General features: G+C 45.5%; 2 protein-coding genes across 4 annotated transcripts in view; both read left to right on the forward strand.

Moving 5' to 3' along the window:
• Positions 1–5,587, forward strand: part of deptor (DEP domain containing MTOR interacting protein) — an 87,980-nt gene extending 82,393 nt beyond the window's left edge. Inside the window, exon 10 of the mRNA XM_004915059.3 lies at positions 3,521–5,587. Within this exon, the coding sequence (XP_004915116.1) occupies positions 3,521–3,649 (129 nt within the window). The 3' untranslated portion in view covers positions 3,650–5,587. The remainder of the gene's footprint in view (positions 1–3,520) is intronic.
• A 12,479-nt stretch (positions 5,588–18,066) lies between these two features.
• col14a1 (collagen, type XIV, alpha 1) overlaps positions 18,067–26,127 on the forward strand; it is a 100,798-nt gene continuing 92,737 nt past the window's right edge. Inside the window, 1 exon segment of one of the 3 annotated variants that reach the window (NM_001141998.2) lies at positions 18,067–18,894. The gene's annotated coding sequence lies outside the window, so the exon portion shown is untranslated. 3 annotated transcript variants of the gene reach the window in all.

The following is a 26,127-nucleotide window of genomic DNA, read 5'->3' on the forward strand; positions in this document are numbered from 1 at the left end:
TTTGTTAAAAAGCCCCATACAACACAGAAACCCCTAACATCCCTATCACTGTAATCTGTTCCTTCAAAAAGTGTGAATAAACACAATTTGTATATGCTGAAACCCAGCATTATTTGAAATCCTGGCAGGGGAGGAGGGACTAAAACATTGGTGTTACACATTGTAACAACTTCTCCACAGCTTACAGACAGCATGCAGGAACTACATAACCCACAATGCATTGCACTGGGATGTTCCTTTCCTTATTGACACCACGTGTGCAGCAGAGAATTGTGGGATTGGGAGGAGGCAGGCTGAGGACTGGCGACTACTGTTACACTTTATTTTAGTCACAAAGCAGTCAGCCGGATCAGCAGGGGAACAGGGGGCGGGGCTTAGGGAACTGGTCCAAACCATATTATTACATTAAACATCATTAAAAAGGCTGAATATTTTGTAGTTACAGGCTAATACAGTCACAGCACTGAGCAAGGGAGCTGTGATTATTTTATAATTATTATAGTTCTTTACAATTAATGGGCGTATACAAAGAACACACAGGTTATATACAAAGCAGCCAATAACTGATACAAGAGGTAAAGAGGTACCTACCCAAAAGACCTTACAATCTAAAAGGAGAACAGGTTGAGATATTGGAACAACATCAGGCCTTCATATGTGAGAGCTATTCCACTTGTGCTGTGTCAGTAGCAGGCTGCATCCCATAATAAGGAAGAATGAGTGGGAAAGCAGCTCAGATCCTGAGCAAGACTAATATACACTATCACACTATATAACTGCCTGAGCTCTCATCCGCTTGGGGCTGAGCAGTCCCATTGACATACCCAACAGATGTTATTGGGAAGGATAGTCTGTATATTATTAGAGCCAGAGGAACAGTCAAGAATAACTGTAGCACTTGTTATTTTTATCTCAAAACTATTATTCCTGACCGAACCCTAATAGCAACCTTGATCCACATGTTATTCATCTGCAAACTCTTCCTTTTGTTATTCACTCAGCTGAATCTGCAGCCACAAAATAGATTCCATTTACTTCTTCCAACTCATTACATTGCTAACGATGAAAATGCCTTTCTCTTTAGCTAAACAAATGACTAACTTACTAAAGAGACTTTATTATTGATTTCATTTTTCCTCATTAAGATGACAAGCGTTAGATAATTCCAACCTCTCTCCATCCCTCAGTCGAGCTGTAGAAATACTCACATTTCCATACAAACAGCCATTTATAGAGGCTGACGGATTAGCTGTCCATACACTGGATGCTAGTTTCCAATAGGCAAGTATTTTCCTAATTGAGCCATTCAGGTATGTCACATATATATTTATTATTAGTAAATGATAAGAATTAATTCAAAAAATAAACAATTTATCATAAATGATATCATAATATCATAAATGATATTAATTGGCCATAATTTGATAATGCAATGATAAGCTGGCAATAATAACTTTATGAAATGAATTGATTGCCAATTCATTAAAACTAATATAAAGCAAGAGTTATAGCAGAATATGGACATGAATCAATGGGTCCAAATTAGTTCATGCCCGTGCATAGATAACTCATTATTATTTGTAGTTTTTTAATCTTTTCAATTTCAGCTCTGCAGTTTGGTGTTTCAGCAGCTATCTGGTTGTTAGGGCCCAAATTACCTTAGCAACCAGGGAGTGGCTTGAATGAGAGACTGGTATATAAAAAGGAGACATACTGATTAGAAAAGTAACAATAACAGTTAAACTGTAGTCTCACAGAGCAATAGGTTTTTTAGCTGCCTGGGTCAGTGGGCCCCATTTCGAAAGGGTCAGAAGAAGAAGGCAAATTCCAAAACTACAACAAAATAAATAAGTAATAAAGACCAATTGAAAAGTTGCTTTAAACTGGCCATTTTATAAAATAGTGAAAGAGGTTTGTGGCCACTTGTTGCTGCTTCCATGTCCTAGTGAGCAGTAACCAATATATGTTTTTGTTGCAAGGCCAGCTGAACTGGACCGGCTCCATAGCCAGGCTTTCCTATTGCTTCTTGCCCAAAGCAAACACTTGTATTATTGGCGCGCCCCAGTACTGCCGGAGTAATCTGAGTTACACCTAATCCACTCTCTGATGCCTGTCCAACTCCATCAACTACAAAGAACACTTTCTGTTCAGATGTTTTATGTTGCCAAGTGGACTGAGATAGATTAACAAGGAAAGATTTAAGCACTGCCCAGCCGTTCCATGTGCCGATTTTGCTGGTCGTGCACATAGCACAACATGTAGAGACTTTATTAGTATTTGTGCCTTGTATTCTGGGTCAGACTGGACCACGGGGACAATGGGAAAAAATCCGGTGGCCCCAGCGGCCCAGACCCGACCCTTGCCGGCGCTCCTCTTGCCGACCATTCCTTCCCTGACACGTTAAACTTATGCGCACTCAGGGGAGGACGTCGGGGGGGGGGGGTTAGTGAGGCTCAGCGGGGGCCCCTGTTGGGGAATGGGGGGGTTAGGGGTGCGGAGGACGCAGCCGGCTGGGGCACCTGGTGGGCCCTGCACCCCCAGTCCGACCCTGCTTGCATTCCCATTCTTGCATTCTTGTCCAGTCCTTTATGGTAAAAAGAAACACCACAACATGATGTTACCCCCCACCCAACACTTTACCTATGGAGGGACCCAACACAAAGCTCCCATTTAATTCAGAGATCCCTATTGCAGGGCACATAACCGAACCAAAGCCACATGTGAGAGAGATGCAGATTCTCGTATCATTTGGGAAAGGCTGGAAAATTCTACAGTTCTACAGTTCTACAGGGCCACAGTTGGCAGTGGATGATCCCCCATGTGATTTCCAAGTCATATTATTCCAATGTAATAATATGGTTTGGATCAGTTCCCTAAGCCCCGCCCCCTGTTCCCCTGCTGATCTGGCTGGCTACTTTGAGACTTAAATAAAATGTAAAAGTAGTCGCCTGTCCCTCAGCCTGCCTTCAGCCTGTATCCTCCCAATCCCATAATTCCCTGCTGCACATGTGATGTCAATTAGGAAAGGAACATCACAGTGCAATGCATTGTGGGTTATGTAGTTCCTGCATGCTGTGTGTAAGCTGTGGAGAAGTTGTTACAATGTGTAACATCAATGTTTTAGTCCCTCCTCCCCTGCCAGGATTTCAAATGATGCAAAAAGAGAAGAACTGTTTTGCAGCTGGATTTCAGCATATAAAATGGTATTTATTCCTACTTTTTAAAGGAACAGATTACAGGGATAGGTATATTAGGGGTTTCTGTGTTGTGTGGGGCTCTTTAACAAATTTTAACTCCCCATTCAGATGGAATGTATGGCTCTTCTTGTCGATTAACTAGTTGGTCTGTAATTTAATAGTCTGTAAGTTGCGGTATCACCTTTACTTTATTAGTGCCTTGAAAGCCTCATCCATTTAGAATGAAGCCCTCAATAAGTGACTTTCCATTCTACAGGCATTGAGGGTTCAGGTCAGAAACAGAACCACTGGCTATGTCTAACCGAAATGTGTTTTGCCTTTAGATCTGCCAGTTTGTGGTGTCGGTAAATGGTCTCAGCGTCCTGCATTGCGACTTCAGAACAGTAAGCAACCTCATCTTAACTGGCCCACGGACTATTGTCATGGAAGTGATGGAGGAGCTCAACTCATGAGCCCAAACGTCAACGGAAGGATATGGTGGGGCTTGGCTCCAAACATACCAAAGCTAAACACAAAATCAATGTGATTGTGGGTGGGCAGGCCCTTGTGCCGCCCCGGCTCACCCATTCCTCTTGCAGGCAACAGCGTCAGACTCAAAAAACTTGAAACCCCATTGCCATAGCCGTCCCTCCAGTGAATAAGCTGTGCTCAGTCTTTTCTATGTACTGTAATCAAGTGTCTGTGTGTGTATAACATACATGGTTTACTTATAATGAATGTCGAATATGTTTCAAAGTGCCATTACCGAATCACAGTGCTATAAGTGAATGTATATTGATATTTCACATCCGATGATGTATAGGGATAAATTCAGCATTAGGGATAGATGCATTTTCTAGTATTTTATCTACTACCATCGGACTTTTAAGGGCAAGATTCTATTTGCATTGAATAACTATATATAGAATGGGGAGTGGGATTGTTCCTTGTGTTATAAAAATGGCCAATGGAAAAAACCCTTGTTGAGGGCTTAAGGCTGATTAAAATACAAAGCTAGCCATTGGCTGCAAAGAGGAAGAGTCACCAATTGTCCATTGACCTGTGATTGTCAGCTGAAAAGATTTGCACATTTTTTGGCAACAATCACAGGCACTGGGTGGCTCACAGCATTGTAGTCAGTAGGAAGTGGCCAATGGTGGTCCATGAAGCCCATGTAAAAGTGTGTTGTGTGCCACAGCCCTTTAGGATAATATTCATGGTGCTTCAAACTGAAGTCCCAATGGACTAATGACCAACCCATAGTACCCACGCCTAGTTTAGGGCTGGGTAAAGGCAGCACTTTGACTCGCTGTGGATGAAGGGTGTTTATTGTAGTAGAGGTACCAGGGTGTATCAGAGGTGCCAGGCGTGTCATCAGATGATGTTAGGAACACATATACCTCATAATCTGGCAGTGCATTTGTGGCAATATCTCGGGACACATACGGAGCGTTACTTTACATAGATGCCTTGTCATTTGTGGAAATGATGGAAAATTCTCACTACCAACAGCAACATCTTTTAAGAGCAGGCATAGAATCTTGCCCTGGGTGTCTGTATTCTAAAGGGCAAATTGTTAGTGTATGTTGCCAAATATGCATTTGATTCACCTTCCTGTGGGCGTTGCTTCTCTATAGGCCTATGCTAATGGCCCAGGCTTGCAGGTACCCCACTGGGACACACTATAGCAGCAGTCCAATACCATTAACTTGTGCCTCCATTCTCCTGTAGTCTTTATCACTTCTCTTACCTACAAATACTTGCAATTGTTTCATTCGTTGTGTTAGTGCTATCCCTATAGTAACAGCCCTACATAAGTTTACAAGGATGGGCCTCAGATATCTCACACACACACACCTTTTCCCAAAAACTATGGAATTGACTGTTGTTATCCGCCCCTCTGGCCTTTGCCTTATGCTAGTGGCAGTAAATTCTAATTTGCACCAAGCAAAAGCTGCAGAGAGTACAGGGCCTGTGTGATGCCAATGGAATCACTGTATTCTGAACATGGCGTCCCTTGGTACAGAGTTTTAGATTGGTAGGATAATATTTCAATTTTTTTTTTTGCTTGGATTTCTCTCAATTGGTATAGTTATATATGTTTGGGGTATTTAGACCAGTCAGAAAGCATTTCAACATTCAGGTATTGCCTTAACTGGTCTTAAGGCTTGGCCAACTCACCCCATGAACCCCTATAGGAGGGCCAGCCACACTTGGTCTCAGTGCATTGAGACATGAAGGTTCCCAGAAAGGCTCGAGAGGTTGGGCTAAATTAAGGTTGTAATTAATGATTAATACTGATTTGTAGATAACTTGGAGATCAGATCAGATATTGCAGTTGTATGTATGTATGTATAACTTTATTTATAAAGCGCTACAAGGATACGCAGCCCTGTACAATCTTACAAAGGGAGGATAAGTGTTATAAATAAATACAATAAATAAGTATAAATACAGAGAGATTAAGTGCCCTGTGGTATGAGACAGTAGGAAGGAAGTCCCTGTCCTGTAGAGCTTACAATCTAAGTATATATCAAAAGCTTGCTAGCTACAGTTTGATTCTAAATAAGATGCCATTCAGGGAATAATGTTGATTTCTAGGTACATGAGGGTTCCATTACAATCATTGGTGCCAAAATGACGTCTGGTGCCTATAGCAACATGATAGGGCACCAGTTGAACCCCACTCAATTGAAGGGCATGTGTTCCATGTTCCACCCAACCCCCAGCAGGAGCAGGTTAGCACACTGTCAGCACTTTATTAACCAGGGTAAATCCTTGTTGCATCTGGTGCAAAATTTTGCACCTGATTTTGGCTGGCATGGGCATTTCACTTTGCAGGTAAAAAATCTGGAGAACTGGGTTGATATTTTGCACTTTGCACTCTATGAGGGTGCAAAATGGGATAGTGATACATGGGATAGTGTCTTGGTGCCCTTTAGGGGTGTATTTATTAACATTGGAGATGTGTGTGTCTAGTGTTAATGAATACACCTCCTTAATCTCATTGGCTTTCATTCTGCGAATCACAAAATCAGACACAGTGTTGCTAAGGCTTTGCACAAATCCCAAATGCACAAATCAATCACTCATCTCTAATTTTGTATGTTTAAAAGTCGAGTGGAGCATGTAAATGAATTAAAAGCATTAGATCCATCACGTGTAGGGGACTAGGAATAATGGGCTTGGTTCAACATAAAGGGAAATACTATGCTGATTTATCTGTGAGCCAATGGTCCCAACAATGTTCTGCAGTAGCAACAAACCTAGAAAATGAAGTATAAACCCTCAGTAAATGAATGTACAATTGCTCAGAGTAACCTTTTTTTCAAATTTTCCAGATATTAGCAGTTTTTTTTTTACATTCCTAATATAATAAATGTGAAACAATAGCGCCACCTGCTGTTTATTTCTGCCGAATGGGACACAGCTAGAAGCTGATTCATGTATTTTTCTGAGCTAAACAATATCGCAAGCCTTTCCTTTTCTCACTAAATTAAATCTTTAAAAACTGAAGGTGCAGCTGAATTTGCAAAAATTTCCCCACAGTCAGTTGCATGTAAAACCACCACCACCCTGGGGTTTCCGCCCAGTAACGGAACTAGTACTGAAGGGGCCCGGGAGCAGGCTGTGCAGTCGGGACCCCCACCTTCCCCTCCGGACACAATTTTTTCAATTTTTGCACTGGATCAATGAGCTTCCGGCATAGGGTTGCCACCTTTTCTGCCCTTTTCCTGCCCATTGGCTGATCGCCATGTCAATCTTAGAGAATCCTGCCCGGTTTTCCGGGTCAAAACAGGACGGGAGGCAACCCTAGTCTGGCAAGTTCCAAGGGGGAGTGGGCCCCCAGTAGTTCCACCACTGTTACCAGAACCTCCTGACCACGTGGTAACACCCCGATTCCCACAGCACCCTGGGTCAATGGGTGCTGCACACTTGCATCTAAAAAATGAGGCACATAGATAACGCTTATTACCCTACACCGGGGTACCCTACAATTGGGTTTATTTTTACTCTTTAAACACAATTACGATCCCTCTTGCAAATGCATCAGTGCTGGAATTCTGGGGAAAAAATACTTCATTGTGGGAAAAAGCATGAGGATTGCTCTTAAAAATCAAAGTTTGCTTATTGCACTCATCTTATTCTATGGCATAGAATCTATGGCACACAGTGGGTGAGTGAAATAAACAGCAGGTGGCGCTGTTGTTCAACCTTCATTATATTAATCCTTTAAAGCTGCTTATAAAATAAATCACACATTTAACTCACTTTCCTTCGGGCTGATGATCTCAGAAACAAAACTCTCACATTTGTTATGTTCTGGGAAAGTGCCAGATTTTGACCAGAATTATTTGTCAGCTACCTTTAAACTGCCAGAGAGACTAGGCTTGGAGTAAAGACCATATGATCTCTTTTTACTGTGCCAAAATGTGCTGTAGAACTGGTGCTAAACAACTTAGACTTTATTACTCTGATGAATGCAAGTCATGCTTTGGGCCAGCAAGCAGTGATTATTAGGCTGCAATAGGGCAACCACTTACCCCTTGTGCTAAAAAAGAAATATTCATGAACGATATCTGGGTAAGGCCAGCACCACATATCATTGTGTTCTGATCAGCAGTGTTTGCCAGGGTCAGACTGGGCTGCTGGGGGGCCTGCTCCCTGCCTGGGCATGGGGGCCACTGGGTTGTATTGCAGCGGCATGGGGAGAGGGGGCTTCCCGACAGGGGTGGGGGCCCTGGAGACTGGGGTGGTTGCACCTTGTGTGACAGCCCCCCCATGGGTCCCAAAGACCCCAGTCTGACACTGGCATAAACTTTCTGCTCTCCAAAATAAACCCACAATTCCAAATTCAGCCCAAAATGTCAGTACAGCATATATGGATCTTTATACAGATTTTATTTAACAGTCAGAAATGATGGATGTGCCCTTTATCCTAAGAAAATCATTTATAGGGGTTGCTTGCCTTTGAATAAACTTTTGGCATGATGTAGACACTGTTATTCTGAGACAATTTGCAGTTGGTTTACATTTTTTATTTGCCGTGGTTTTTCAGTTATATAGCTTTTTGTTCCATCAGATCTCCAGCTTGGAATTTCAGCAGCTATCTGGTTGCTAGGGTCTTGTATACCTTAGTAACGAGCCAGTGGTTTAACTTAGAGCCTGGAATATGAATAGGAGAGGGACTAAATAGAAAGATAAATAATAAAAAGTAACTATAATTATAATACAATCGTTTCTGGCTGCCGGGGTCAGTGGCCCCCATTTGAGCTGGAAAGAATCAGAACTGGAAGGCAAATAATTTGAAAAATATAGAAAAATAAAGACCATTAGACCAATTGCAAAGTTGCTACTAATGGGAAATTCTACATCATGCTAAAATTGAATGTAAAGGTGAACCACCCCTTTAGAATCCAACTGACGTCTCAGTACCAAACGCGCAGTTTGCGGAGCTCCCCATATCCTAGTGGTTTTTAATTGATTTTACACTATGTGATTTATATGATTTATATAGGATATTTACATACAATTCTGTCATTCTTGAGTACACACGGACAAACGGAGGAATGGCCACTCGCCATAAATACAAATTCCGGCTGACGGAGAAGACCGTTGCTGTTTGGTGCATTTGTTGCGCTTCTTTCTGCTGCTTGAGAGGAAGTGTATGGGGCTCATTATACTGTGACTTACTGGCAGACATGTCTTGTTGAAAGGAAAAGATGTATTTAGCAGTTGAAGAGGTGGAATCAGACTGATTCAGGTATTTCTGTGAAGCACTTTGCCCCTGCGCACATACAGAATGTAATGCAATAGGGGTACGGGTGCCAACATTCCCCCGGCAGCCACAACTCCACATATATTTGCTGCATTTTTGACCCTTATGGAAGCTGCTGTTCCTGGCTCCTTGTAGGCGGGGAAATCATATCTATCTCCACCTACCTTCCACCACTCCCCACCCACTTTTTGTTTCTCTCCCCTATCTCCACCCACCTTATACCACTCCCCACCCACTTTTTGTTTCTCTTCCCTATCTCCACCCACCTTATACCACTCCCCACCCACTTTTTGTTTCTCTCCCCTATCTCCACCCACCTTATACCACTCCCCACCCACTTTTTGTTTCTCTCCCCTATCTCCACCCACCTTATACCACTCCCCACCCACTTTTTGTTTCTCTCCCCTATCTCCACCCACCTTATACCACTCCCCACCCACTTTTTGTTTCTCTCCCCTATCTCCACCCACCTTATACCACTCCCCACCCACTTTTTGTTTATCTTCCCTATTTCCACCCACCTTATACCACTCCCCACCCACTTTTTGTTTCTCTTCCCTATCTCCACCCACCTTATACCACTTTCCACCCATTTTTTTGTTCCTCTCCCCTATCTCCACCAACCTTCCACCACTCTCCACCCACTTTTTGTTCCTCTCCGCCAACATTTACACCACTCTCCACCCACTTTTTGTTCCTCTCCGCCAACATTTACACCACTCTCCACCCACTTTTGGTTCTCTCTCTTATCTCCACCCACCTTCCACCACTCTCCACCCACTTGTTGTTCCTCTCCCCTACCTCCACCCACCTTCCATAACTCTCCACCCACTTTTTGTCAGTTAATGCCCAATTTGTAACCCTCTGTCATTTATAGAAAGTTAGGCCAATAATGTGCAGTACTTGAAAAAGGTTTGGAAATCAGGGGGGGGGGGGGATTTAAGGCAGTTTCTTGCTGCTATTGCAATGGGGATCTCTGGGGGACCAGAACACGTGGCTTCTCTGTGTAACTGGGCCACATGTTGTCACACACTTGCCAAAGCCCCACATTTCGTGTCCTGCTATACATGCCAATATGGAGTCCTGTTTAAGCTGTGTAAATAGAAGTGTATTTCATGTATGAAATGACTGGGGTGGGAAAAAGTCATTTTCATAACCCAAATCAGGAATTCATTGTTATTGATCAACTGTGACATGCTTGAGTTATTCTGAATAAAGGATTAATATCATGGCCTGACCGGACCTCATTGTGTATGAAATGAATGTGCCTTTATTATAATGTCACGGCCCGCTCTGCTCTTTTGTTTATAGCACTTTTTCCAAATATGTGCCATCTGGGCCGAGCCGGAGACGTTGCCAATCTATGGGACCACGAGACACCCGCCAGTGTGCACAGAGCCATACGGAACAGTGGGTTTGCTATGTATGGTGCTGGAGGCCCTGCAGGCAAATTGGACCTTGACCAGCGCTGCCACTTCCACCAGTTTTGCTCCATCTTATAAATCCTCTTTATATTCAAGTGCCTGTAGGTTGGTTCAATAGGGGGTAGATTTCTTTCTGGCCTTTGATGGAAACTATTTTGGAAGTGCACATAAATCAGAGGGTCTCAGGGTCCCTATAAAGGTATCCAGGTCTGGCCTGGGAGTCAAAATAGGCACAGAGAGGCCCAAACTGCCCCCTGCTATCCCAATAAATAGTGCGTGTCTATGGCATCTTACAGCAGCCCCTCTGGCATTTGCCTGAACCCACAGATTGCCAGTCTGGGCCTGGGTCCTGGCATTCCAAGTACACAGAGGCCCAAACAGCCCCCCCCAGCCCAATAAATAGTGAGTGTCTATGGCATCTTACAGCAGCCCCTCTGGCATTTGCCCAAACCCACAGATTGCCAGTCTGGGCCTGGGTCCTGGCATTCCAAGTACACAGAGGCCCAAACAGCCCCCCCAGCCCAATAAATAGTGCGTGTCTATGGCATCTTACAGCAGCCCCTCTGGCATTTGCCTGAACCCACAGATTGCCAGTCCGGGCCTGAGGGCATCTTATGCTTGCTAAAGGCATTTACTGTAGGACAATAAAGAAGGAAGGGAAACCATGTTGCATAGATGTTTGTGTTGAGGGAAAAACCTTCATTGTCACCCCCTGAATCAGATCAGGCAAGGAAACCCACCAGTCACTTTGGGCAATATTTTCTAAAAAGGGGCAACTCTGATCAAGAGGTTTTGACTTTATAATGCTCTTCAGATAGCCAAGATTGAAGGGGATTTCCAACCAAAAACTTTTTTTTGTGTAATGAAAAAAAAAATGCAGCACTCATTGCACCTCTTCATTGGTACTGCATCCCCTGCTATTAGTTAGATTGACAGTTTTTCAGTTCCCTCCTGCATCTTACACAGTCACACCCTATTCTATGTTCATTCCCATAAGGAATGGCCTAAAGAGGGGCCCTAAATGAGACAATCCAAGGGTTCGGCTTGGAGACAGAACAGCCATAAAGCAGCTGCAGATTCATGCATTTACTAATGAATAACTTTTATACAGTTTCAGCCCCCCCCCCCACTCAGCGCCGGATTTCAATTCCAGGCGCCCCAAGGCCGCCCCCCCCCCCCCGGCGCGCATGCGCAAACATCTACTCTCCCTCCCCCCGCGCTGAGCCGATGCAAGCGTGCATGCGCGGGCATTTAAACTACCATACGGAGCAGTGGGGAGAATTTCCCATTGCTCCGTATTGGCCACAAAATGCTAGAACTACGCTGCGGGGGGGGTGGCATGCCGCCCCTAAAATTGTGACGCCCTAGGCCTGGGCCTATGTGGCCTCGCCACAAATCCGGGCCTGCCCCCACTCCTATGTATTTGTGTCTGACTGGCCACAATGCAGGGCCGGAACTAGGGGTAGGCAGAAGAGGCAGCTGCCCAGGGCGCAACGATTGGGGGGCACCAGGCAGGAGCCTCTCTTGCCTACCCCTAGTTTGTGCTCCGTTTCTATTGCCCCCGCCGCTTGTCATTACGCGGTGGGGGCAATGAACTATTGCGAAATGCGCATGTGCACCAAAACGCACGGGGGAGCTATGTTATAGCGCAGGAGCGCGGTGTCCGACCGGGTTGCCTAGGGCGCCCGGTTGGCTCGGCCCTGCCACAATGTACTTTATCACTTCCCATAGACCTCCTATTGTGTTATACTAGCAATACTAATTAAAAAAACAAAGGGGCTGAATGTAGTATATTATGAGTAGGGCATACACATCAAAACCTGCAAAAAGTGCCCAAAAAAGGTGTAACACTATGGTGAACAGAGAGGGCACCCACTTTGGGTTTCTACCCATTAGTGCACACAATACCACTATTCATACACTGGGGGGGAGGTCACGGGTTACAGATGACGGGGGGCACACAAATATGTTCTGTAGAGGAGGATGTATAATTAAACTATGGCATCTGTCGAAAATTAGGCTGGAGCCATGTACCAGCTGGACAGTATTTTCTAAGCTAACCCTGCACCAAAATATTTATTTACATCTGGTATTCTGATTTATCTGGATATATAAGTGCCAAATGATTTGTAATAAATAGAATTCTGAGCAGCACATTTCCAATTGTTTAACAGTTATTTGTAAATATAATCACTATTGGAAGCAGCATCTTTGCCTTTTTGCACTGCTGGCTCTGACTTTTAAAACAATGTAGCAGAAGCCAGATAATCGGCTGATCAGTAAAAAAGCAGGCAAGGCTGACTTTGGCTACTGAGTCAGAACCAGCAGTGCAGAAAGGGACTAATGCTTCTTTCAACAGCAAACACTGTACATTTGCAATCAACTTTAAAACCACTAAAAAATGTGTAATGGCTGCATATTTGGAAAGTCGCTTAGAATGATGTTTTCTTTCCAGGAAATATTTTATTTTGGGGTTCACATCCCATCAGTAGCGTCACAGGTTACATTGGTTCATTTTTCAACAGAATCCACAAGAGGGCAGTATTGTAGTAAAATTGCAAGTTAGGAGTAAGTGCCATATGTGTGAAGAGTCACCCCCCCGCTCCCTCCTTATACGGACTGGGGGGTGAATTTTGGTTGTAAGTTGTAATTTTTGGCCGGCATGTCGGTCTGAGTTGTGTTAATTCTTTCTTGTGAAGTTTTTAATAAAAAACATAAAAACCCTATACGGCACTGACTGGATCAGATCGCAAGGCCTTTCATAGGAGGGTTAGTTATGATGAATGGCCATTAGATGGCGCCCTCAATCTACATATTCAACTTGCATATTTAGGAAATCAGGTTTACAGAGCCAGTTTCAAAAAAGTACCGTCTCATTGGCACTTGGGCATCACAGCTCATTCTTTTCAGGGCTCCCCAAAACTCACATCAGTCCGCGCAGTGGCCCTGTGCCAGGGATGCCACCTTATCTACTGCTAATATTGAATGCATGTCCTACATGGCTAATTAAAAATGATGCTGCAGACTACAATAGTTTCTGTGCAGCCATGCAGAATGCATATGAATGTGAAACAGCTAATTAGCCATACACAATATGTATTATATCATTGAAGGTCAGCACTTCAAAGGACATTTCTGCCCTGAAGGACACGGTAGTGGATTATGGAAAAAAGCATTTGTACCCTGATACTGTATCTGACCTTAATATTTTAATGCCAAGTAACTGTGACCAGGGTGCCGTGTGAATCACTATGGACTGTACTGTACTATAGCTGGGTGATAATAGCCTCTGGGAAGGGACTGTGGCTGTGGGATAGCAGGTATAGTAGGGAGAAATGGTGCCTATAGTAACAGTGGGGGGATAATAGCCTCTGGGAAGGGACTGGGGCTGTGGGATAGCAGGTATAGTAGGGAGAGATGGTGCCTATAGTAGCAGTGGGATAATAGCCTCTGGGAAGGGACTGGGGCTGTGGGATAGCAGGTATAGTAGGGAGAGATGGTACCTATAGTAGCAGTGGGGGATAATAGCCTCTGGGAAGGGACTGGGGCTGTGGGATAGCAGGTATAGTAGGGAGAGATGGTGCCTATAGTAGCAGTGGGGATAATAGCCTCTGGGAAGGGACTGGGGCTGTGGGATAGCAGGTATAGTAGGGAGAGATGGTGCCTATAGTAGCAGTGGGGGGATAATAGCCTCTGGGAAGGGACTGGGGCTGTGGGATAGCAGGTATAGTAGGGAGAGATGGTGCCTATAGTAGCAGTGGGGGGATAATAGCCTCTGGGAAGGGACTGTGGCTGTGGGATAGCAGGTATAGTAGGGAGAGATGGTGCCTATAGTAGCAGTGGGGGGATAATAGCCTCTGGGAAAGGACTGGGGCTGTGGGATAGCAGGTATAGTAGGGAGAGATGGTGCCTATAGTAGCAGTGGGGGGATAATAGCCTCTGGGAAGGGACTGTGGCTGTGGGATAGCAGGTATAGTAGGGAGAGATGGTGCCTATAGTAGCAGTGGGGGGATAATAGCCTCTGGGAAAGGACTGGGGCTGTGGGATAGCAGGTATAGTAGGGAGAGATGGTGCCTATAGTAGCAGTGGGATAATAGCCTCTGGGAAGGGACTGGGGCTGTGGGATAGCAGGTATAGTAGGGAGAGATGGTGCCTATAGTAGCAGTGGGATAATAGCCTCTGGGAAGGGACTGGGGCTGTGGGATAGCAGGTATAGTAGGGAGAGATGGTGCCTATAGTAGCAGTGGGATAATAGCCTCTGGGAAGGGACTGTGGCTGTGGGATAGCAGGTATAGTAGGGAGAGATGGCGCCTATAGTAGCAGTGGGATAATAGCCTCTGGGAAGGGACTGGGACTGTGGGATAGCAGGTATAGTAGGGAGAGATGGTGCCTATAGTAGCAGTGGGGGGATAATAGCCTCTGGGAAGGGACTGTGGCTGTGGGATAGCAGGTATAGTAGGGAGAGATGGTGCCTATAGTAGCAGTGGGGGGATAATAGCCTCTGGGAAAGGACTGGGGCTGTGGGATAGCAGGTATAGTAGGGAGAGATGGCGCCTATAGTAGCAGTGGGATAATAGCCTCTGGGAAGGGACTGGGGCTGTGGGATAGCAGGTATAGTAGGGAGAGATGGCGCCTATAGTAGCAGTGGGATAATAGCCTCTGGGAAGGGACTGGGGCTGTGGGATAGCAGGTATAGTAGGGAGAGATGGTGCCTATAGTAGCAGTGGGGGGATAATAGCCTCTGGGAAGGGACTGGGGCTGTGGGATAGCAGGTATAGTAGGGAGAGATGGTGCCTATAGTAGCAGTGGGGGGATAATAGCCTCTGGGAAGGGACTGTGGCTGTGGGATAGCAGGTATAGTAGGGAGAGATGGTGCCTATAGTAGCAGTGGGGGGATAATAGCCTCTGGGAAAGGACTGGGGCTGTGGGATAGCAGGTATAGTAGGGAGAGATGGCGCCTATAGTAGCAGTGGGATAATAGCCTCTGGGAAGGGACTGGGGCTGTGGGATAGCAGGTATAGTAGGGAGAGATGGTGCCTATAGTAGCAGTGGGATAATAGCCTCTGGGAAGGGACTGGGGCTGTGGGATAGCAGGTATAGTAGGGAGAGATGGTGCCTATAGTAGCAGTGGGATAATAGCCTCTGGGAAGGGACTGTGGCTGTGGGATAGCAGGTATAGTAGGGAGAGATGGCGCCTATAGTAGCAGTGGGATAATAGCCTCTGGGAAGGGACTGGGACTGTGGGATAGCAGGTATAGTAGGGAGAGATGGTGCCTATAGTAACAGTGGGGGGATAATAGCCTCTGGGAAGGGACTGGGGCTGTGGGATAGCAGGTATAGTAGGGAGAGATGGTGCCTATAGTAGCAGTGGGGGGATAATAGCCTCTGGGAAGGGACTGGGGCTGTGGGATAGCAGGTATAGTAGGGAGAGATGGTGCCTATAGTAGCAGTGGGGGGATAACAGCCTCTGGGAAGGGACTGGGGCTGTGGGATAGCAGGTATAGTAGGGAGAGATGGTGCCTATAGTAGCAGTGGGATAATAGCCTCTGGGAAGGGACTGGGGCTGTGGGATAGCAGGTATAGTAGGGAGAGATGGTGCCTATAGTAGCAGTGGGGGGATAATAGCCTCTGGGAAGGGACTGGGGCTGTGGGATAGCAGGTATAGTAGGGAGAGATGGTGCCTATAGTAACAGTGGGGGGATAATAGCCTCTGGGAAGGGACTGGGGCTGTGGGATAGCAGGTATAGTAGGGAGAGATGGTGCCTATAGTAGCAGTGGGGGGATAATAGCCTCTGGGAAGGGACTGGGGCTGTGGGATAGCAGGTATAGTAGGGAGAGATGGTGCCTATAGTAGCAGTGGGGGGATAATAGCCTCTGGGAAGGGACTGGGGCTGTGGGATAGCAGGTATAGTAGGGAGAGATGGTGCCTATAGTAGCAGTGGGGGGATAATAGCCTCTGGGAAGGGACTGGGGCTGTGGGATAGCAGGTATAGTAGGGAGAGATGGTGCCTATAGTAGCAGTGGGGGGATAATAGCCTCTGGGAAGGGACTGGGGCTGTGGGACAGCAGGTATAGTAGGGAGAGATGGTGCCTATAGTAGCAGTGGGGGGATAATAGCCTCTGGGAAGGGACTGGGGCTGTGGGATAGCAGGTATAGTAGGGAGAGATGGTGCCTATAGTAGCAGTGGGGGGGGGGATAATAGCCCCCCCTCTTTACATTACAATGAGCCCCACTGTATCTTATTCAATATTGGAAATTCATACTGACACATTGAGGTCTGGCAGCGTCAGCATCTTTGTCCCATAGCAAGTTTACTGCCCCCTGGAGGTCTTAATTGGGACTGTAAATGGGATTTTTATGGCCCTCCAGCCCACCCAATGGCTCGACAGACTTGTGTCATATCATTATTTGAATATAGTGTGACCTTTAAAGGTATGGTGTTAGGTAAGTGGCTTTATAGATATTTGACCAATCAGCTTGTAGGTCTGCCATGCCACCTTGCCTAAAGGGTTGGGGCAAATGATCCCTATCGTAGCTGTATATTAGCTGCCAACGGGCACAAACACTATATGATGCCAATGGGCAGAAAGTAAAATGTATAGGAAGGATTCTTTCACGTGAGCCGTTGGCTGCAGTTCATTTCTAAGGACTCCAACAGGTGTGAGAGTTGGAGTTCACCAGTAACAGCGCAAGATTTTGTGCCATGAATTTGCTTTGGGCGGGCTGGGAGTTGTGTACAGAACCTTTGGACCTTTTGCGCTGTTGTGTGTTTGCGCAATGCTTATTGTCTATGGCTTTTATCTTGGAATGTGTGGGCTCATGTGAAGTCTGCGGTTGAATTGCAACCCCCAGGGCATATCACACAGAATGGACCAGGACACCTAGTTTTAGTTAATTTAGTTTCTATTGGGTCCCAGGTCTGACTCCTGCATATGGCTGGCCAAACCCTAATTCCCCAATAAGATCACCAGCTGTTGGGGGCTATGTGTTATCCTTGGGGATGGCAATGCCCTCTGTAGCCACACACCTATATTATGTGCCTTTGCTATTGGCAATGGTATTAGCTTGGTATTTATGCCAAATGGGGCACACCACTAGTGGGCTGATTCTCATTAATTGGTCCATCAGTACAACCTCCTGATTGGATAACTGCCTGATTTGCTTGGTACCTGCTTCCCTCCATTTCCCATGACTGACAGTTTTCCGTCAGCTCTCGTAGAGCATTTATACATTCACATTCATCCACAATAACAACTGTGTGTGTTTGGCACGTGCCTGCTATGGGGGCCCCATCTATAATAATGTCCCTTATGCCCTAAAACCAACCGTGCCCACTAACACGCCCAGCATGCCCTGCCAAACCAAGACTGGTGAGGGTGGTGGGAATTGCAGTTCAGTGGTAGCTATGGGGCAAATGTCCAGATTCACCTGTTTATGAATGATTTGTGAAAAAATGCTCTTTGGCACAGAGCCGGGGCACCTATTCCTTTGGGCAATGAGAGTGAATTGCAGTTCAGCCGTTGCATGTGGGACACTCCTAGCTCCCTGCCTCTAACACCAAAATCATCATTATCCCCTAAAGGGCTTCCTGGTGCTGCCCACAGCCCCCAGACCTGCACTCCCATCACCCACAGTGGAGGAAGGTAATTGGGGGAAGGGAGGGGCTTCCAAGGAGATTTGAATGCCAGTGTTTAACTTGGAGGGGTTTCTTTCCCTTTTCTTTATCCACCTTCTTCTCTTTAATTGGCTGCTATTCTGCCTTCTCTTTCCCTTTCCTTCTTGCTATCAGACCCAGTGCTGGGAGGGCAGCAGGGAGTGTGGGAGCTGGGAATAGTGACTCTGCCCGGCTGGGAGAGCCCAGTAATGTGCATCTGGCTGCATCTGGCTGCATCTGAGCTGAACTGCCTGTACTTCTAGAGCCCTGAATGCATCTCATCTGAGCTGAACTGCCTGTACTTCTAGAGCCCTGAATGCATCTCATCTGAGCTGAACTGCCTGTACTTCTAGAGCCCTGAATGCATCTCATCTGAGCTGAACTGCCTGTACTCTATAGCCCTGAGTGCATCACATCTGCTCATCCTGTATATAATAGCCCTGAGTGCATCTGGGGGTCTCATCTGCCTAGCTAGTACTTCTACAACCAAGTAACGGGCTCATATAAATCTGGGGTATCTGATCTGCTCAACCTGCACCCCTAGAACCCTGAGTGCATCTTATCTTCTCAACCTGCACCCCTAGAACCCTGGGTGCATCTGATCTGCTGAACCCGTACCCCTAGAACCCTGGGTGCATCTGATCTGCTGAACCCGTACCCCTAGAACCCTTGGTGCATCTGGCTGCACCTGATCTGCACATCTACTACTTACAGAGCCCAGTAACTGGTTCACTTGCATCTGGGGCATCTTGACCTGCACAGACAACACTTCTACAGCCCCAGGTGTATCTGGTTGCATCTAAACTGTACCACCTGTACTTCCCAAAGCACCGAGGGATCCCATGCTGATCATCACCCAGGTAAGCCTTATCTCCAGTTTACTCTCTATACTGTCTCGCACCCCATGGTTATCCGCACCCCCAGCTAGTAAGGGACTGGCAGAGGACTGGCTATATTCTGGGAGACATTTATTTTTGGTCTCCCAGATCTTGGTTTTCTTTTTTCATCTTTTGATGCTGTGTAACTGCATAACAGCCGGAGGGATGTGACTTTGTTGTGGGTGTTAATGGGAGACTGATGGGAGAGGTGTCCTTGGAATAAACTCTAATTAGGGTCTCAAGAAAATACTAAGAAATCTCAATATATATTTATCAAGGTGCTGAATCTATATGTGGATCACAGACTGGTATGTAGTACATTACAAATAATGAAATTCACAATGAGAAATGGGTCTGTGTTTTAGTAACCTACTGTAGTAGTTGAGGTTGAAATAGACCCATTCATCATGTTCAACCCTTTGCTCAACTACCTCCGACTGGTTCCTGGCTGGTCCAGGGGAAGATGGGAAAAACCTGTTGAAAAGTGTCTCTCTGTGTTCTGTCTGACTCCATATGGCAAATTGGAATGGAGAATATAAAACTTGCCATGTCAGGGACAGTTTTAGGGTAGGGCAGGGGGTCAGTTGCCTTGGCTCCCCTGAATCACAAGGGGCTCTAAGGACATTATTACACGATTTTTAGATATCAAATGTGGGGCCCTCCAGGTATAGCTTGACAAAACTGATCACAGGTTGGACTCCCCTGATTTATCTACGCCCCCCTCCTCATATGGGGATATCTGAGTTGTGCTGCATGTGTTACTGCAGTGCGACCCCCCCAGCCCCTTACTGACAGTTCAGCAGCACCCAGAGAGCTGTGCGTTTACACCTGTGGCTGGAACGTGGCATTTTCCCAGGAATTCCCCTTCAGCCAGACTGCTGCGCAGGAGCACTCTAACTCACATGTGCGCCATTGCGCCCCATGCCCTGTGCCATGCATTTCTATATCACAGGCTGCAGTGCCCCTTCTTGGGCTTATGCAATTGGGCACACAATGATGCCTGTGAATCTATTGGAACAATTCTAACATTCTAGCTCTGCTAAGTGCGTTGTTCAGCTCCACGAGACCCCTGCCTGTGCTCACTTGGGTGGGGTTGCGTTTATTTCCCACAGTTAAATGAGTAGCACTATAAAAACCACACTTGATCCAGGCAGCGCTGATTTTTTTTGCATGATCTCTTTGTGCTTTTAGCTGTCACTGCACTGTAATTGCAAAGGGTTTGCATTAATGTGTGTGTTTTTTTTCAACTGCAACTACTACGTTACCATGCTGGGTGCCTGAGCAGTCTTTAGGGGTTTGCAAGGAGCCTGTTGCTTTAAGGCCTGCACATAGTGGGGCCCTGCTGCAGTGCATCTATAGTAAGAAAGAATGGTGACAGTTGGGCAAGAAAGAATGGTGACAGTTGGGCAAGAAAGAATGGTGACAGTTGGGCAAGAAAGAATGGTGACAGTTGGGCAAGATGATCTGCTCGTTTGGCTTCAAGTGTATAGCAAGCTTTTCTTACTGCCCTATAGTTGCTGTAGTGCAACTCCCGCCCTGCCCCATTTAATGCTGGTGCTACTGGGCACAAACACAAGGAACCCCACATTTTGCCTTTATAATAAATGACTTGGCCTTTAACTGGTCCAGAGGAAGCCATCTGAACACGGCCCCAGTTTTCTGCTTGATTCCCTATGGCCAATTGGATCAGGAATGGGGAATAGATGGGCTGACAACTTAGGGTCAGTTTTAGGGTAGGGCAGAAAGGCACACACTGCAGTTGGGCTACAGGATACACTGAACTATACGTCCCAGCATCTACTGACAGTTTAGTAGCCCCCGGAGCTCCACCCATTTCCACTTCCCATTGTGTAAGAGTTACAGTGGGCAGAGGGTGCAGGGAATTTCTGCATTCTAAAGGATACAGATCAGAGATATGCATTGTCTCGCCCTCTAGCAACGTGCTAGCGATTGTCATTCATTTCCATCCCTCACAGCTACTCACTCCATTCTTGGGATGCCTTACTATACACTGTACAGGCCTTTCCCTGATACTATCTTACCTTACTATACGCACAGTTTCAGAGCTACATACCCTTCCCCTGACACTATATTACCTTACTATATACACAATCCCACTGTTACATTAGAATAGTATAGAATAGTATACTATAACTTATATTATTACCCATTCTGGGAGGCACTGTACGGTGTAGTGGGAATGTCCCCTGAGGCAGTGATGCCTCTCCATGCTCATTATTAACCTTATACAGATATGGGAACTGTAATACAAAATACTTGGGACTTATAGTTTTCTATAAGTCTATTCTATTTGGATCGCCATACCTAACGTTTACTAAAAAATCATTTAAACATGAAATAAACCCAATAGGGCTGTTCTGCCCCCAATAAGGGGTAATTATATCTTAGTTGGGATCAAGTACAGGTACTGTTTTATTATTACAGAGAAAAGGGAATCATTTAACCATTAAATAAACCCAATAGGGCTGTTCTGCCCCCAATAAGGGGTAATTATATCTTAGTTGGGATCAAGTACAGGTACTGTTTTATTATTACAGAGAAAAGGGAATCATTTAACCATTAAATAAACCCAATAGGGCTGTTCTGCCCCAATAAGGGGTAATTATATCTTAGTTGGGATCAAGTACAGGTACTGTTTTATTATTACAGAGAAAAGGGAATCATTTAACCATTAAATAAACCCAATAGGGCTGTTCTGCCCCAATAAGGGGTAATTATATCTTAGTTGGGATCAAGTACAGGTACTGTTTTATTATTACAGAGAAAAGGGAAAATCATTTTTAAAAATGTGAATTATCTCATTAAAATGGGCTCTACGGGAGAGTGCCTTCCCATAATTTGGAGCTTTCTGCATAATGGATTTCTGGATAATGGATTCAATACCTGTATAACATCAATGCTGTGGGTGTTGTGTGTCACCCTTTAGGCCACCCTTCTCTTTAATTACCCATGTGTAATTGTGCTAAAAGGAAGGAGGTGGAATATTTATTTAGAAAAGGTGTATTTTGTCAGATATTGGATCCCATAGAGGTGCCTATTTAGAGTGAGGTTTAGCAGGGGTTAACTCTAATTTAATTTTACATGTTAAATGATGAAGGGAATTCTTTCCTGAAGGTGTTTGTGCCCCAGGCTACATAGTCAGCAGCTCTTGAGCGTTTAGCCTTGGCGCCCAACTCATATGCCTTGGTGCCACAGCGTGGGGCAGGTAAAGGTGTCACCGATGTTGTTAATCGGTCTGTCCACATTTCTTGCCTTATTGTTCTCCTCCATTCGAGGGGACATTGGACAAGAGCAAAGTAGGAACAACCCCTTGGCTCCTGATTGGCTCGTCTCCAGCCCGCGGAGTGACAGCTCACTGCACTGGTGATGGAAAGCCGCTGGGCAGTACTTCAAACCTTTACTCCTTCTGGCAAAGATCTGCAGCTACTTGTCTGGCTGTAAAATATTCCGTAAGCTGGAATGCAATGTGTGGGATTTATGTAAGGCTTTGCTGGGTACCGTCACACTGCAGCAGTCTGGCACCGGCACTGGTACTGAGAGCTGGCCGGTGTGGAGCTTAGCATTTAACACTGGCTCTTGGGCCAAAGGTTGGGCAGCCCTTAAAGATAGATATATAGATATATAGATATATAGATAGATAGAGTAGATATATAGATAAAAAACAGGCAGTCAGGATGATGACTACTGATGCACTCCTTGCCCCAACAGGATTTTTAAACCTGCCTGGTAGGGTAGGCCCATTGGTTGGCTCCATACACAGCTTTTGGCAACTTTTAATGACCCGTACATGGCTGCCTTTACTCCTAAGACTTTTCTCTAAAGCTGGCCATACATGTAAAGATCCACTCATTTGGCGAGGTTGCTAAACGAGCTGATCTTTATCCGATATGCCCGCCTTAAGGTAGGCCTAAGGGCCAAATGATTGGCTCACAATGCAGAACGAGCAGGCTATTGGGACAAAGACCTCGTTCCTCACCCTAACAGAATTTTTAAGCCTGCCTGATTGGCATCTGGGCAATTTTCAGCCAGATATTGGTCAGGGAGGCCCCTTGGAGGGCTCCATACATGGGGCAATAAGCTGTCGACACGGTCTGTCAGCAGATTTATTGGCCTGTGTATGGCCACCTTAAGGGTTAACTGTTCACTGAAGGCTTCTCCTGGCCCTGGGCTAACCTGCCTTTTTCTTGATAGGGGTCCATAATGAAGAATTTTACACTTTGGAGGGTACACACTTTATTAGGGTGGCCTTTCCTAGATATCCTACACTTCCACCCCAGGGAAACACTATGCTAACAGTAAGGTTCCTGCCATTAGGAATTAAGGGGCCCCCTATTACTAAGTTAGAACGTCTTCCCCCAGGAGGCCCCAAGTATAAGCACATTGGTCCATTATAATAGTTCCATTATACTTTTGTAAAAATAGAAGGAATAGAAGAAAAGTTGTGGTGTGGGCTGATTTACTGAAATATTCTCCAAAAACCCCACTAGTCCCGCCCATCTGTTCCACCTCCTGCTGCCGGCGGCACTGTAGGATATGAACCAATCAGAAGCTAGACTGACCTGATAGGGAACTGAAGCCTGACTTTGCTTGTGTGACTGCAGGACTGTGATTGGCTATCCCCCTTCTACTGTGCTTTTGGCAGGGACTGTAAGGACACACTCACCTCTCATTTAAAAGAGTGTTAGGGGCCACAGCAGATTTATGGGAAGCTCCAATAAAGGGGCAATTTTTAAAAGTAATGATCATTTTTTCCTAGAGTGAAACTGGCACCATATATTATTCATTACTGCCTACCAGGGAGGGGGGGGGGGGGGTAATTTGTCTCCTTTAATTTGTATAATGCAGGCAATGTGCAATAAAACCAATTGCAGATGGTCTTTATTTTTATATTTTTTATGTACCAGCCTGGGGAGAAGATTCGTGAGTTTGGTCACTGAGGTGTGTGTGACAAACTGGCACCAAGACCCACTGCAAAGTTATTTAGGCGAGCCCACCTGTTTGTGCCCTGTGCCCAGCCATTTCTGCCTCTCAGCCAGTACTATATCAAATGCTTCATTTGGAGGGATGTTTATTCACCTAGGCACGCTGCCCGATGGTTAAATAGTGTTTTTGGAATGGTCTCATATTAAGTACATCATTATGGCTCCCTAGACTGTGCCAGCGGTGAATGGCACCAGGAATTCCTTTCTGCTCTGAAACAAATAGCTGCCCCTTGCGAGGGTGACCCCCCTACTGAAAGTGCAATTACCCCAGGGGGCTTTGTTGTAGAGAAAGTAAATGGTGCTGTCAGTGTTCCACTGTATTCCCTGGTTATATGGGGCGGGGGGAACCCATTTAATGGCAGTAAGTTCTGTAGCACAGAGGACAAGGTGCCCTTTGGTGTCTCCAGGTGAGGGTAGAGAGTGGGGGTGCAGGGGGTTCAGTTGCACTGTCGGGTGTTTGTTGCTTGGAAATGTGTCAGTCAGCAATTAACCAGCGGAGGGGGGTAGATTTCAAGTGTTTTGACCCCCGTAGGGACAAAACAACTGCTGTCATTATATGTGCCAGGTTCCTTAAGGCTATCCCTTCTGTTAGTTGTAAATACAGTCTATGCCTCACTGATCTACAATTAGAAGGTAGTTGAATCAGTAAATTGGCTCATAGCACTAGTACAGAGGGTGGCGTGTAGGTGCAAGCATGGTGTGTATGGCAACACCCAGTTGTGCATCTCGCATTCAGCCTAATGAGCCTAAATGAGCCTTTATGTTCCCTTTGATCTTGGTGCCTTACAAACTGCTCATTTCTGACTATGAGTCCACAACCAACATTCATTAGGAAAATGAGACAGATATGTGATTGTGCTGACAGAGAAAACACCGGTACCGCCTGATACTGTGGCGCCTGGGGTTCCCATTAGTCTAAGTTTTAAGGTGATCAGGTGATTCAGGATCTTGGTCCATGGGGGAAACGTGTCCCTGCCAGAAGCCTTGGCTGGGTTTGGATAAGTTCAAGAGTAGGAATAGCCTAAATAAAAATGTGCAAGACGCATTTCATGCAATGCATATTAAAAGGTGTCCCCAGATTTCACCTTGGACTTCAGTGTCAGGGACCTATTAGGGCACCTTTTTATTTTAGGTAACACATTACAATCCGGGCTGCTAAAGCCCTCGCTATAGTCTTGCCACCTCTCCATGGTACTGAATTTCATTATTTAATACAGGGTCACAGTCAGGGTGTTTTTTTTATGTATAATCATTAAGGTAAAGATGCCAGTTGTGATTGTTTTGCTGCTCGACTCTTGTGTATCGGAAGCTCATATTGGGGAAACAGAACCATATTCATCAAATACACCTTTATATAAGGGGTTACTGTTATAGGAGATTGAGTGCATCTGGTCTAGTAACCCATAGCAACCAGTCAGTAAGTAGCATTTACAAGTCTGTGGGTTACTGACATGGTGCAAACTTTATTACATTGCTACCAAAGAGAGGTACAGGAAAGCGCCCCATCTGGGGGAAGGCCTGGAACCTGTATATGAATAATGTACACTAAGCCAAATAGAAGCAACCCCCCCCCCACAACCCCCAGGGTGTAGAATTTGTAGGTTGGAAGTAATGACAGAATGGTTTTTGGTTGGAGCTGGAAGATGTTTTTTAACAACAGCCGATGGGCCATAAGTCACATCTCATACTCTCTATAAATAGGGAAAGTCAAATGATCATTATTCTCACCTCAACTTCAACATTCTTGAGTCTTGGCCAATAATGAAAAGGAAACACAATAGTATTCCTCTTAAAGCGTTGGTCTTAATTATTTAGTGTTTGAACTGTTTGCCTTCATCTTCTAACTCTTTGCAGCTTTCAACGGGGGTCACTGACTGCAGGAGCCATTTTTTTAAAGCTTCTTTTTCTATTCAGGCCCTCTCCTATTCATATATCAGCCTCTCATTTAAACTGCTCCCTGGTTGCTAAGGTAATTTGGACCCTAGCAACCAGATACCTGCTGAAACTCCTGACTAGAAAGCTGCTGAACAAAAAGTAAATTAACTACAAATAATAATAAATGAAGACCGATTGCAAATGGTCTCGAAATATGACTCTCTACCAGTCAACAAGTGCCATTCCATGGGGATAGTTATCCTTATAGTGACGATTGCCTTCTAGATACACCCGGAAGCTGTCCCAGATATTCTTGGAACTATGGCTAAATATCTGA

Source organism: Xenopus tropicalis, chromosome 6 (assembly GCF_000004195.4).
Source record: "Xenopus tropicalis strain Nigerian chromosome 6, UCB_Xtro_10.0, whole genome shotgun sequence".
Lineage (NCBI taxonomy): Eukaryota > Metazoa > Chordata > Amphibia > Anura > Pipidae > Xenopus > Xenopus tropicalis.